Here is a 14,830-nt window from a genome sequence, read left to right as displayed (position 1 = left end):
ACTCTGTGATTCTCTGACTCTCCAGCCAGAGGAAGTCAGGACAACCCACCCATCTCTGAAACCTGGAGCCCCCCAGCCCTGGGCAAACACCACGTGCCAAAAAACATCTTTTGATTCCACCGTTTTTTTATTAAAATATCTCATGTATATTGCTCACATTAAAATACAGCAGTAGTTGAATTTTAAATATAACCACAAGTATAGACACTCAAAAAAAAAAAACCCAAACCCACATCACTTTAATAAAACAAATAAATAAATCTGATTTGTTTATCAAAGTTTCAGACGATGGAGGGGGGTAGATGACACTTGTTTCAGACACTAGAAGCCCTAAGAGACTGTCCTACCCTACCCCTGTGACAACACCTGCTGGACACCACGTGCAGCCTAGATATCTACAGGACAGGGATGGGGACATGGAGGCACCAGCTCCGAGCAGTGGTCGGAGTCACAAACCACAGCAGAGGAAGATCCTGCTCTACAGCAGCTTTTGGATAATGTCCTACCCTAGAAGAGCATGGCAAGGCAGCGCTGGGAAAGGGTAATTTAGATAAATTTGATTACTTGACACACATAGAGAAGGGATGTTTTTATTTATTATCCAATCCCCAGCACGAGTGGATGCTTAGCCTTTATCCTGCAAGTCTGCAAAGCTTGAGCTGGGAATGAATTTGGTTGTGGTGAGATGCCCACAGCTACGCTCTCATGCAACACGGATTTTCTGAAAGACTACACTTGCCTCCTACTTCAGAAGTTATTTGGACTTTTGCATCCTGATAGTTAGAATATAGTTTAACAAAAAATCCTAGCAGAGAGACACACACACAACGCCTGAAGGTCAGGTGTGGGGTTTGTCTTGCTTTACACAGAGACAAGGAAAATTGGAGTAAATTGCCAGCGTTTGGCATTTGGAAAAAAGGAAACAGGAATAGCTTTAGCACAGGCGAGACAATTAGAGGAGCTTCCTTCATTTCCCCTCACCTCAACACAAGTGAGAAAAAAGAAATGACAAACTAAATTTGCACTGCAGGATCGTGGGTGTTTCAGGTTGGATCTACACTTCATCCCTACTGAAAGTGTCCCAGGATGCGTGGAAAGAAAAAAAAAAAAGACAGCAAAAAGAAATCTTAATTTCTGGTTAACAAATTAAGTTCAACAAAACCCCATCAATTCCCACTGTAGAGGCACAATTCATAGTAGAAAGCTGCATCTAAACCTTCCATGGAAACAAGTAAAAATACTAGTTCAAAAAAAATAAATAAAAACCTAGTTTTACCGGTAAGTTATTTTGCTGGTGCAGTGCAAGGTTAAGTAAGGTCACAGAAGTGCAGTATCACCTTTGTAGTATAAATACTTTCTAAATAAGTCAGAAGAGCTACAAAAATTAGTCTCCAAAAAATAACTGTGAAACAGAGAGAAGACAGCCAGCCAGCCAGCACGCTCACTACAGCCCAGTGTCTAAGCTACCTGTTTCAATAGGGTTCACCCTTCTCCTGTCTCAGCTGCCCGAGGGAATTTGGAAGCTTGGTCAGAACCAAATTCATTCACATCTCTCACTTCCTGTAAACAAAGTTATCTATAGGTTATTGATCCCGGTATCCAGCAGCAGTTCATGCCACCATGAGTCCTGATATAATATTTGAAGTATTGGATTAAGAGGCAGAAGAACACTTCCAAAAATCAGCAAACTAGATCTGAATGATCCGCGTCTGGCATTGCGTAAACATTTCCTTCAGTTCTTTTTGTTTGATTTCATTGAGGGCTTCGGGTTCTGCAGGGCTCTTCTGGACCCTTGCCACAGCAAAGTGAATCCCTTGAGTCAACCCCGCCTGCGTGATGGTCGCAACCTGCACCATGGAACTGCGGATTTTAGCAAAAGGAGACACAGCTCTGCTGCTGCTGCCGTCGGCCGGAGAAGGAGTCATGGGGAGTCCCGTCTCCAGGGTACCAGATGCAGATCCTGGGCTTTTATGAGGTTTAGTGTCAGTCCCACCAACAGCCAAAAGCTGAAGATTTGGCTCAGAAGACTGTACGTCCAACTTCGATGGCCTGGAAGGAATGTCTGTGGTGGCTTCAGCCTTGGTTTCTGCCTTCTTAGGTGTGTTATTGCTGGGTTGATTCATTACATGATGGGGCTCTTGAGAGCCAACCTCAGCCTCCAAAACATCTGACATCTGACTCTGAGCATCGTGCACGAACCTCTGGCAGTAGACATCGATGGGTTTAGCAAATTCCACCTCCGCGTTGTCAGCAGAAGGCAAGGGGACATCCTCAGAGTCAGACCTGCTCTCCTGAGAGCCGTGGATGTCGGAGGGGACGTGGATGCTGATGCTCATGTCGGTGCTGCTTATGGACTGGGAGCGACTGCCCAGGCGCGGGGCGGAGGCGATGATGCCGCAGCTGGGCAGCACGTAGTCCACCTGCCCCATGTTCTCCAGGGAGCCCGTCAGAGGGGTGTCCTCATCAGATTTGGAATTAGTCAGGTAGTCATCAGAGTGGAACGAGTCATTGTCCGACCCTTCCGTGTCGGACTCGGTGTGGACTTTCGTATCGACCACCGGATTCTCTAAAGTCTCAAGGCTGCTGTCTGACTTCCAAAGATTCACTTTCAAATTGGGTTTTAGAAAATTGACTTTCACTTCAGGCTTGGCAAAGCTGCCCAGCTTCCGAAGGTTGCTGATGTTCACGTTGGATTTGGTTTGTTTCACTTTCTGATTGAGGGACGAGAACTTGCTCAGTAAATAATTCTTGCCTTGGGCCAGGGACCCTCTGTTCTGAGAGCGAATGCCAATGATGTCTTCGTGAGGTTTGCTGCTCTTCCTGGAAAAAGAAGAAAATAATCTCTAGTGTACAAAGCAGTCTTACTTATAAACACCAAGCAGGTACCATCTTCCAGTCTATTTCCATAACAGAGATTGATATTTTAGATATTAAGTTACCCTTTCCTTACATAATTGTACCCATATAAAACCACTCACATTCAAAACCACAAAAACAAAGGTGGATTGATACAGAACAGTAGCCAAAGAAAGGGAAAAGTAGGCATTTTTCAAATTTTAGATGAAACTGCATTTAAATTCTCTATATTTGTAACCCTGACTTCGTGTATGCTGGATTCAGTAGCCAGATTTAGTAACTATTCAGTCTTCAGTACAGAGGGAAGATTTTCTTGCTATGCTTTCTTCTCAGCTGGGAAAAGCAGCTGAAATAGTAACCCAACAGTCACATGCAGAAGAAAATTCTCAAAGTGCATGCCCTAATAGTTTTCACTTGACAATTTACAATGGTGCTACACAACCCATCTTCTAGTCATTCATGCAGCCTGAACTGGAAGGGTCCAAAATAAAGCAACAGGTTGCACTTGAACTGGTAAAACATGCTGAGCTCCAGCCAGCCATCCTCTCATTTCTACACCACTGTCCTTTGTAAATGATTTCCTTTGTTAGCACCTCACCAATATTTGTAGATAAAGGTTACTTCTGTTTAATTATAGACAACTGACTTAGTAGATTATTTTTTTTTTTAGGTAGTTTTCTCTAAGTCCTTTTAATTATCACCTATGCTTTCATGTGCTGACTTCTCGTAGTGGTCTTCCAAAAGGAAGAAATTCTGTGCCATTCTAATACTTAGAAGCTTAACTTCAGACATTCCTTCACACAAGACCCATAATGTTATCTGGATGTGTTAACCACTCAGCTGCAGTGGCATCCAAACCAGATCTATGCTTCAAAGGTTGTTGTCATCTTACTACAGAAGCAGATGTTAAGGTCAGATAGGCAAAATTAAATTTGACAAACTGATCATGAACCATCCGATTTGCAGCGTGTTATTTGTGGCTGGTAATGTCTATTGTCTGTAAGCATACAGCTATAAAGCAGTATTCTTTCTTAGATTTAGGTAAGCACCTGCAGTTATTAGTGAAGCAGTGTAGGGATAACTAAACTCCCAGCACAGCAGTCGGATGCTGATGTTTCTTTAGACACCACATATTTGGCTGTTACCACATTCTGTCAGGCGCTGAGGACAGAGCAGCAGCGGGGCACAGGATGTTCACACCCTGGAAGTACTCACCTCTCCAGCTTCTTCTCAATAATGGGCACATCTAGTCCCATGGCTTGCTTGGTGATTCTCAGCATTTCGGCGATGCACTGAAGAGTATCTGAAACCCAATTAGCAGCTTGTCAGACCCTTAAAACAATACTTAAAATCCCATATTCCAAAAATCTAAAATTAGACTTATTTTCTTGTAACGTAATTAAGTTTCTTCTTGTTGTAGCTTTTCTTTCACCTTACAGAATAGCTGCACCCTACAAGGTGCAATTCTGGTACAAAGCCTACAGAATAAGCCTAAAGAGTGGCCTCTCCTTAAGCCCTAAATATTGGGTAGAAACAGACCACTGCCACAATTCATCATTTGTGGAAGAAAGAGAAGCAATTATAGTCATTCTAATCCTTGCTGACAAAACTCAGTGCTCCAGGTAAGAAGAGATATTTTTCCCTTATTAGCATTCACTTAATTTAGTTAAACAAGGAACAAGAACAATTCTAGACATTGATTTCACTAAATAAATGTCTTCCACTCTTTAGGAGCTTATTTTAAATTTAATCAGTTTTTAGATCAACAAAGCTCTGGACATGGAAACATCTCAGTTCTAGAGAGACAAGTTGCTTTAAAACCATACCTGAGAGTTATTTTTCTTTGTATTAGAACAGTAACATTCTAGTGTCAACGCAAGAAGCCAAGTTTTTGTCAGTTCCCTATTCAATGGGATTACATTAGAATTTGTCCTTCAGAAGTTATTCTGAGAGCAATGGAACAAGCATTTCCTAGAAAACCCTGCGATGCTGAATACACTTCTACATGTGAAACAAACCTTTTCCATCTTCCTCGGGGCTGCGCACCACGGCTCGGAGGGTGTGGAAATACCCGCTCGTTTCCTTGTATTTGTAATGCAGCCTCATGCAAGAGAACTTGGGTTTGCCAAAGAGGGTAGGCTCAGGGCCTGAGACATAAGTTAGTTGCCAAAGAGGGTAGGCTCAGGGCCTGAGAAATTCAAAATCAAGTTGAAATCTTCTTTAACCAAACACCAAAAGAGATATTGCAAAGACAGTCCCTAAACATACGTAAGAGCTTACAGTCTTTTTCCAGCATAAAAAGCTTCATGTTTTCTTTAATGTAGGATTGACATTTAACATGAAAGATTTTCACAATAGCTAAACAATCAATTAGTTAAAAAAAGCAATTAGACAATCTGTGTATGCCTATTATAATCCAGCCTGATTGTTTATTACAGACCATCCTTTCAAATAGAAGAAAAAAGAATTCTAAACCTATTTCATCTTGTGTTTTAAGATATGTTCCTGCAAGGATTAAAGGGAAAACTAGTGTATTTTTACCAAGTGGAAGAAATTTAAGTCTCTAGATCAAGACCAAGTACTTCAACTCTTCAACACACTGCATCATATCTACATCATTAAACAGGATGTTTGTTTTTTTAGTAAGGTATTTGGTCTAGATATTTCAACTATATTTTCTATGGCAGGACATATTACAGATCTCCACAATACAGAATTAAGAGAGATCTTTCCACTGAACTCTTAGAAATTGCACATAAATGGTGAAAGTTACAGCAAAGAGCTGATGAAATCACTACAGATTGTGTAATGGAGGATTAAACTCTACTGGGGGACACACACACTGGAGGCCACAAATTTCCCTCTCTCCTCTCCAACTGGAAAACCTTTTTCATCTGTAAAGGCAAAGATATCACATCTTTAACACTTTCAGCTAAAAATGCTGGATTTAGCCTGCAGATGTTACATTCCTCAGAGAATAAAAAGGTTAATCAGCATAACAAGGTTATTTCATAATAGCGTGTTTCTCATCAGACCTTGATAAGAGTTTTAGAAAAAAAGCTATGAAACAAATCTAAAGTACAATTGAGAACCAGCTGCTGTATTTGGAAGTAATGAGTGCACTGAATGCACAAACCTGAGCTTCATTACAGAAATTGATCAAATTGTTACTGCCAACTGATAAACAATGAAATTTTTTTTGATGAATCCATGTTTTACAAGTTTGAAAGAGAAAGTTTTAGAATCAAAGTCTCCATTTCAAGCAGTAGCAAAAGACAGGACAGAGGGAGAGCACAGACTCAACTCTGTCATCCATTATCAGGAAGAAAGCCCATTTCTAGCTGCAGTGGACTTGCAGGATTTATGCAATACACTGAGGCCTGCTGTGTCAGTATATTTGTAGGATGCTTTAGTAAGTGCTCAAGCTGTTTAAGAGCATTCAGATATATGGCCACTACATTCTTACCTATTTCTATTTTTTCCAGAGCTTCAAGACTTAACCTTTGGTACTGATTCACCTTGTCGATCTCATCATCGTAACTAGAAAAACAAAAAAAGAAAGAGGATTTAATGCTTCCTACTAATCTAAAACAAAGCTACTGAAAATAAACTACACAAAGTAAGCAGTAACTTACTAGGCCACGTAGTAGGCAGAATTAGAAAGCAGCAGCAGAACATCCACATCCTTATGAGTGGCATCGATGAGACTAAGGAAGGGGAAGAAGGAACAGAATGAACCGAGGGGAGAAGGCTTTATTTGCACAGCTGTAACCCATCCCCAGTGTATTTTAAGGACATTTTTTACAACTGAAGGCACATTACAACAAGAGGTTTCAATTATGGTGTATTATCTTATGTGATGCTGCTGCCTTCACAGCCACTGAGAAACCAAGGTAGGTGTGACCCTTCACAAGCCAAAACGTGATGTATTATTAGACTCTGCCATACAATAAGCAGATCCTTGTAAACAACACTGAAACCTGGAGTTACCCAATAGCTCAACCAGGTCAGCAGCAGGTCCAAAAACAAACAGAGAACCCACAAGCTATTAAAAATGCTAACAGGGGCATGGAAAGATCTCAAAACTCGGCTCTTCAAAGCACAGACCTTAACTATCATAACATACTGCTTTGCTATTTTTAGATGCTGAAGTTTAACCTGCAGAAGACCTAACCACTGTTTTGCTGTTACAAGATGGTGAACTCTGAACTTGATAAGGAGACTTATCAGTGAAGTTAGAGTTTATGCTCACTACTTCTCATAAAGAGAAGTCTAGGCTTTCCTGCTAACTCATTTCACAAGACTTTAATCTGACCATAGACAACTTTGAAGTCAAATTACACTTTCCCTATAAAGCAATAAGGAACAATGCCTCCTCCAACAGCCACTTCTAGAACTAAGGGTGGTTAGAAGTTCTCTTCATGGTGCCTACCACATTCTGACAGTATTAACTGAATGCAGGTGTTTCCAGGTGATGTCTCAAAGGGAACTGCAGCATGCACTGTTCACATGGCACTTAGAGAAAAACACTTTTTTAGAGGGCCTTTCCATTTACAATCAAGTTTTCAATCCCTTCAAGGACTCCTATCATTCTACAAAACTGTCCATTTTTATTCTATTAACACATCCACTACCAAAATCATTTCATATCAGCAGGAAATAACAGAGGAGTCACAGTAGCAGCTGATCAATGATCACTTATGACTTTATTCAACAAACCTTGGATCACAGTCAATGAGTGCCCATCCTCCATGGAATTTTTCATCATCTGGCAGGAGCAGTTTCATGTAGCTCTGCAACAACTGGCTGATCAGCTCCTGGTGGCTCCTCAGGTTCTCCTTGTGCAGGGCCTCATGTTCTTTCTCTTTTGTAAATATGGAGTAAAGATCCTCTGTTACGGGGATACCCTGCATCAAATCTAAATAAAACACACAAAATATCAAACAAGGAACCAACAGTTGAGTGATATCCAGCAATAATCTATAATTACTTTGTAAATTCCTTCCAAATATATACTATACTTCAAGAAACTCTGGGAAAAATGGTTAGCAACTCTTTCCAAATAGAATGTTGCCCCGAACTGAAAACTCAGTAAGTATAACACTATTTTCTCACTGAAAAGCAAGAGTTCATTCACCATTTTAACAAACACTTGCTACGTAAGTTTAGCTTTGTCTAATAGAGAGATGTTAGAAGACAGTTAATGCTCAAATGAAGTTAGGAGCAAGCTCTACAATGAGTTTCACTGCATGTAATCACTCCAAATTAAATGTTGTTTAATCTCCAAATGGAGAATTGATTGATCCATATGGTGTCCACTACATAAACATGAACATTACATATACTCAAGGTGCTTTTAAGCTTCAAAAAAAAAAAAGATAAATCTGTCAAAGAGATAAAATCAAGATGATTTCAATAAACTTTCCTAAACACCATAGTTCATCTTAGCTGGAATTGTATTCTTACCTATGACTGCTTGCCTGTAAGCATCCCTGAAGCGATTCAGGTAGTATCTGTTTGCAGAATTCACTCCATCCTTCATGACCCCTGCCAGCTTTCTTTCCCCAGTCCTTGTGAAATCACCCTGTCACACAGAACACACAAATCATGCACATACACACCTTGGAAGTAATAGCCTCAGATAAAAAGCTTTGGCATTTTGAAACTCAGAACTCAACAGATGACAACTCAGAAATGGTGTTCAAGTAACTATTTCATATAGAAATTGAAAACATTGATTTTCAAAGAACATCTACTTCTGTCATTGTTTGACTCTCTGCAGAGAATCTTACACTTTTGACAGACCTATCATTCTACAGAAAGTCCTAGGGAAAAACAATCTGGACACCATAAGGACTTTCATGCCTGATTTCTGATCTTGATAGACAGACTGCATTACAACTAATTGTGAAAAGTCCTTAGAAAATGTAACTAGTTAATATCACCCTTCTACCAACATATCTTGAACTGCATTCTTAAGTACTGTAGTGGCTTAGAACTACCATAACCATGCTTAAATTTAAATAGAAGCAAAGCTTAATATAGATCTTAAACTCTTTGCTCACTGTGCTTTGTATGTAAACAGAAAACTAACAGAATGATGTTAACATTTCTCAATCTCAAGTCTTCTCTAATTCACACTAAGTGTGACAAAATATTCTTCTATTGAAATGCCTCTCATCTCTTGAAGACAAAAGAAATATTTGGCCAACTTCATTACACATACAAGAGTTCCTCATTGGACATAAAACCTGCAACAACATATTAATGATCAGAACCAGTAACACTCTTCATCCTTTACCTTCAAGGCAGCGGTGCCAGCGTACTGCCGGCTTATGGCGTCTCCGTTGTTGGCCCATATTATCTGGTAGATTCTATTGCATTTCACTGGCAAAGGCTGCTCTGGTGGCATCACACCCAGCTTTTTGAGCTGCAGTTTGACATACACGTTAATAGAAGTTTCAAGGTAAAAATAATTCTCAATATCAGAGCTTGATAAAGAAAATGGGAACACTTGCCAAGGATTTAGTTGTTAAATTTTGTATGATCTGAAAAAGGAAACCATTCTGCCAATTTGTCAAATTAAATTAATGGCTAGCAATGAATCACCAATTCATTGTTAAATATCATATCACTGGATGTAGCAGCAGTACATTAATTATGGATGTAAGTCAATCTTCAAAAAAATTAGCTGAAGGAAAACAAGTTACTCTCGATTATCAAGATACAGGAAATGATTCTGTTTTCTACCATCAGCAGAACAGACATCACAAAATTTAAACATGGATAAACAAGTTAATGTCTTCTATTGCAAAGGCCCTCGTGACCTCAAAGGTCTGAAAATAAAGAAATGGAATCTCTTTCCAGTTACAAGAAAAAACACACCAGGATTCTTACTCTTTTGCTTCTACACACTAAATCAAGTGTAGTGGCTCCATCTTCAAACTTACTTCTCCCCCAAAATAAAACCTTACAACAACTCCATCTGTTGTGTTTATTATTAATGGACAGTTACTGTTTAACACTGATACTAGAAGTAAGGTATCTTACTCTTCGGAACAACCAGGACTTAAGTTTTTCCAAGGTCAGTCTTGGGCACAATACAAACTTCAGCCTCTTTACAGGCACTCAGTTGGTAAAGCACCAGTTTCCCATCTGCAGTCAGTACTACTCATATGTAACTGTAGTGTAGCCACTAAACGCGAGGGATATCTTGGATTAAATCAGAAGCAAAGCTCAATTTATAGCCAACAAAAAAAAATGTTCAAGCACCCATCACAAGTTAAACAAAAATTGATACAAGATTGTTCGTTGACTTTGAAAGCCCTATCCTTTATCCTTCACTTTAAGTACAGTCACATTGGTTTATTTTGGGCTGGGCTGTAACCAAAGTCTCAAAGTTTCATTTACAGTGCTATTAAGGAAGACAATACACAGGGGAAAACAATCATCACTGAGCTTCTACGTCAAAAAGCAAATGGGGGGACAAACAAGAGGATGACAAAAGGAAAGACTCTGTCTACTTGGAAATGCCTTCTCTATACAGGAAGAGCTACTCCAGAGCATAGTCGTCAACCATCTGGGATATTTACAACATGAATTAATTGCTCCTCTTCACACAGAGGAGATCAGTTATCTCCCTACCTGCTACACCACAGTGTTTCACTTTAAAGAGCCTAAAGTAGCATCCAACTTTTAGATTTTAGTCCTTTAATGTTTGTGGGCAGGGATTTGGCTTTTTGTTTTTTGTGGGTTTTTTTTTTGTATTACCACACAACTTGAAGCCATTAAATCAAAACAAGAGAATCCTCCCCAAGATATAGACAGTAGTTTCCTCTCTGAAGAGAGGAAAATAGGCAGTGTTCTATAATGATTTAGAGAGTTATTTTAGTTGTACACATTACTTTCAGCTTCATGGCTCTCCAAGTAGGTCATAAAGATCCTTTTTAGTAGAGGTTAGTTTAGCATTTTTCAGACACACAGATTTCCCTGAGAATAACAATTAAGCTTGGAGGTACTTGGTACTTGAAAAAGGACATTAGTTCTACATGCCTGCTGCTCCATGACCACCCTCGCAATAGCAGCCTGCACCACGTTGGTACGATCCAGACAGTCCATGCAGTTAACCCGAAAAATTCCCTCCTGTTTACAAATCACACCAGCTTGGTCAACCCTTTTAACAGAAAAACAGAGTAAAAGCATACTGAGACACTTCAAATCCAGCATAATTTACCAGCTTCTACAAAGACTGGAAAATTTTACTGAACAATATCAAGTGATTGATTGAAGACTGTGGCCGTGCTCATTACCAAAATGCACAAACTAAAGGTCAAACATGCCTACTGTTTTCAATAGTAAGGTTGGTGTTCTAGGGTTCGTGAGCCAAATACAGAGTGTTTCACATTAGATATAAGAACTCCTAAGCATGTTAAATGCAGTAAGCTTCAGAGAAAACAGTGTCTGAGAATTTTTGCTATTACACATGTAGAACACCAACACCTCAGAACACAAAAACTCTTGACACATAATCTGGCCACAGAGAGAAGAATATAAAACATACCAGTTATGACAAAATCAAGGCCTCTGTGTATGTACTGGTTTATTTTTTTCTACAAAGATTTCATATTAGTCTAAGAACAGTGAAGTACCTACCAGCACCACTTCATGTCAAGAATAATATCGTGAATGGCATCGGTCAGTGTTTGAACATTTTCAAACTTCATTCCTCGGCTAAAATACAGAATTTCACAGCAGTTAGTTTGACCTTGAATAGTGATTTTTGTTTACTTAATTATTTTATATTATTTGTAACCTTAGCACAGTGGTTTTGGCTAAGTGGGAGAGACACTCCCTCCTGCAATAAGCATTAAATAGCAGCCAATATTCAGAACTATTTTAAAGCACAGCTCAATACCTAAATGCAAGGCAAGAGATTCAGATCTTTAAATTGTCAAGAGTTTGCATTCTTGAAAGCTACTTCCACAAGGAAAGATAAGTGCACAGCTATTCAGGTATGCAACCTTCTGTTCCCATTTTAGGCACATTCTCAAAAGCAACCACTATAGGTTTGAAATTGGGATGTCCTGTCCTGCTTCTACAAAGAAAAAAAACACCTACAGCTATAGGTTTGAAATTGGGATGTCCTGTCCTGCTTCCACAGAGGAAAAATAAGCACCTACAGACACACCACCCCTTCCTCCCCCCACCCCACCAGGTTGCTTTCAGCATTGTTCTCTATTCACTCATGCTCATAGTACAAAAAGAAACAGTCCTGGTCACTATAGCAGTTCTTAGGAGAAAAGCAAACAAGCAAAAATGAAAGGTCATTTAAACAAAAGATTAAGTATCAAATCAATTCAGGATGTCAATAGGAAAGAAGTCTCTTAAAGGCCATGACTGTTTTGAGGGGTTTTTTCCCTTCCCCCCCTATCCTCTCAGACAATATCCACTAATGACGTACTTAATCAGTAATGCTTTTCCAGGCCAGATGCAATCCCTAGATTAAGTTAGGAAATGAAGATAAAACCCAGAGTTTTTAGATCCCATATTTGTACACAAATGCAGTCTGCTTGAGTGAAGCATGAGAAATACATGCCTGTGTGACAGATCACACTGCACTAGACCATGCCAACATCAGAGCAGACTCATAAAAGAGCAACTATTTATACTGGGTTAAAATAAAATCCAGTGTATTTTATAATGGAATAACAGCATCAGGGTTCTGAAAGAACCCACCGTATGTTTCTAGAAACAAGCAAGAGAAACAGAAGAATGGCTGGTAGTAAAGAATTAAAAGCAGGATGCTACACAGTTTGAAAAGCAGGTCAGCCACAACTTTACATTCACAGCATGTTTAAGGAAACTCTTGCTTAAAATGCATAACAACCTCTAAGCTTCACCTAATAAATAACTGCATATTTGACAGGTCAGGGACACAACATCAACAAACAGCAGTGCTTGGTTATCCAAACTTCCACTTTTATAGTCCTTTAGGTTACAAAGTGTATTTTTCCTATTTAAAAAAGCATTTCACACAGAAGTAGAAATAATGATTTCTCCTCCCTTCTGCTCTCATTTCATGCTCATAAAGAAAAAAAGATGCAAAGTGACATTTTTAAAAGGCATCTTACCAGTGCTCATGGAAGTCAAATGAAACATAAGTCAGATTTGCATTGTTGTAAAGAAGAACTTGTTTAAGGTAAGCATCTCCAATAATCTTCTCTCTGCCAGTCTGATCCACCAAATTAATAATAACCTGTTCAAAAGTTTAATTATTTAACACTTGACATCTGCTACACAGCTTGCTTAGATATATACTATAAAAGAATAAATAGCTCAAGAGTTATCTCTCTGCCAGTCTGATCCACCAAATTAATAATAACCTGTTCAAAAGTTTAATTATTTAACACTTGACATCTGCTACACAGATTGCTTAGATATATACCATGAAAGAATAAATAGCTCAAGAGTTAAAAAAGACTTGTAGGTAATCTTACTGAAGTTATGATCTTTGCTAGATTGTACCCAAAATCAAATAAGCTCCAACAATTACCTGCCTACCTGAATTTTAATACAGAAAAGCTATGCATTCACACAACAGGTATAAAAACATGAGGCTTGCACATTTCTGTAAGTTACTGCTGGGTCTGTTTTGTTTTGGGTTTGTTTGGTTGGTTTTTTTTTACAGAAAAGCTATGCATTCACACAACAGGTATACAAACATGAGGCTTACACATTTCTGTAAGTTATTGCTGGGTCTGTTTTGGTTTGGGTTTTTTTTTTTTCATAAGGTAACTTACAAGGATACTTGAAAAACTTCATAAAATTTTGTACCACCCTTCCAATTGTCAAAAAGTTTCTAAAAAAACCACAACCCACATTACCAAGAAAAACTAAAACTATCATCCCCTGCATTTTCATAAGATGACTATTTTACCATGCAGAACTCACCTGCTTTTTGTAATTTTTCAGCTGTTCTTCAAAGTGTGCACGAAAGCAGGACACTGTTTCATTTTCACCTACAAAGCAGAACAGTGCGAGACAAAAACAGCCTGGTCAGCAACAAGCCCTGCTTGAAGTACTAAATCATGCCCAAATCTATACTCTAAAAAAAGCCAAGATAGCTTTGCTTAAAGTACTTGCACACAACAACCATTGTGCAGAATTACTTTTAAAGGTCTTTCATCAGTTTGTTCTATTTCAATATTGCTATTTTACTACTATTATATACAGGAAACCTTATTCTTAACTTCTTGCTTTATTGGACAAAAATTTAACTTTCCATAAGCCTGTTTAATCCTTCCATGTATGCATCACACATCCAGATAAACATCTTCTCTAAAATAAGAATATTTCTATTTGGTTCACATCTTTTGAAAAAGCAAACTGAAGTACAAGAAAGGTTTACAAACTGCAGAGGTGGACATGCAGGACAGGGATAACACTTTCAGTGTCCTTTCAGAGTACTGGAATAATAAACTACTTGTAACTAAAAACACTATCCAGTTGATCCAAGGCACCAGCGATTTCTCAAAATCTCAATTCCTACCTGTAAAAATATCAAATTACATGCAATTCCTCAATATTTTTTAAACTAATCCTACTAGGAAAAAAAAAAAAAAAAAAGAAAAGAACTGCTCAGCTTCATAAACAGATGTCACAGCACAAGCTTTCAGTTGGAACTAATTAAGTGTTGCTGCCAAATACCTGGGGGGAGAATTGGGAGGTGTTTTATTTTGATTTTCCTCACTTTATGAATTTATTTAAATTTCCATTTCCATGATGTGGCAACAAGTTAACCCTCACCAGTAATTTCTAGGTTATTTAGTATAAAAATCAGAAGAAACCAGGATCTGTTGATGAATCTTTAAGTCTGTAGTGATAGTAATTGCTTATCAGCTTAAAATTATATGCTTTGCCCAAATTCCTAAGCAAGCTCAGAGGTCCATTTTACTAGGACTTACTCAAGATACAG

The 14,830-nt window shown here is 38.7% G+C and overlaps 1 protein-coding gene across 1 annotated transcript in view; it reads right to left on the bottom strand.

Annotated features, from left to right (window-relative positions):
• Window positions 1-148: 148 nt before the first annotated feature.
• Window positions 149-14,830, bottom strand: part of INPP5F (inositol polyphosphate-5-phosphatase F) — a 45,102-nt gene continuing 30,420 nt past the window's right edge. Inside the window, exons 9-20 of the mRNA XM_014945340.1 lie at window positions 13,807-13,874; window positions 12,987-13,111; window positions 11,509-11,586; window positions 10,909-11,029; window positions 9,158-9,286; window positions 8,323-8,440; window positions 7,576-7,774; window positions 6,492-6,563; window positions 6,323-6,396; window positions 4,875-5,003; window positions 4,072-4,159; window positions 149-2,820 (exon numbers count right to left, since the gene is read on the bottom strand). Coding sequence (XP_014800826.1) covers window positions 1,689-2,820; window positions 4,072-4,159; window positions 4,875-5,003; window positions 6,323-6,396; window positions 6,492-6,563; window positions 7,576-7,774; window positions 8,323-8,440; window positions 9,158-9,286; window positions 10,909-11,029; window positions 11,509-11,586; window positions 12,987-13,111; window positions 13,807-13,874 — 2,333 coding nt within the window. The 3' untranslated portion in view covers window positions 149-1,688. The remainder of the gene's footprint in view (window positions 2,821-4,071; window positions 4,160-4,874; window positions 5,004-6,322; window positions 6,397-6,491; window positions 6,564-7,575; window positions 7,775-8,322; window positions 8,441-9,157; window positions 9,287-10,908; window positions 11,030-11,508; window positions 11,587-12,986; window positions 13,112-13,806; window positions 13,875-14,830) is intronic.

This window comes from Calidris pugnax, unplaced genomic scaffold (genome assembly GCF_001431845.1).
Source record: "Calidris pugnax isolate Ruff unplaced genomic scaffold, ASM143184v1 scaffold89, whole genome shotgun sequence".
Lineage (NCBI taxonomy): Eukaryota > Metazoa > Chordata > Aves > Charadriiformes > Scolopacidae > Calidris > Calidris pugnax.
This window is presented reverse-complemented; position numbering and strand designations above follow the sequence as displayed.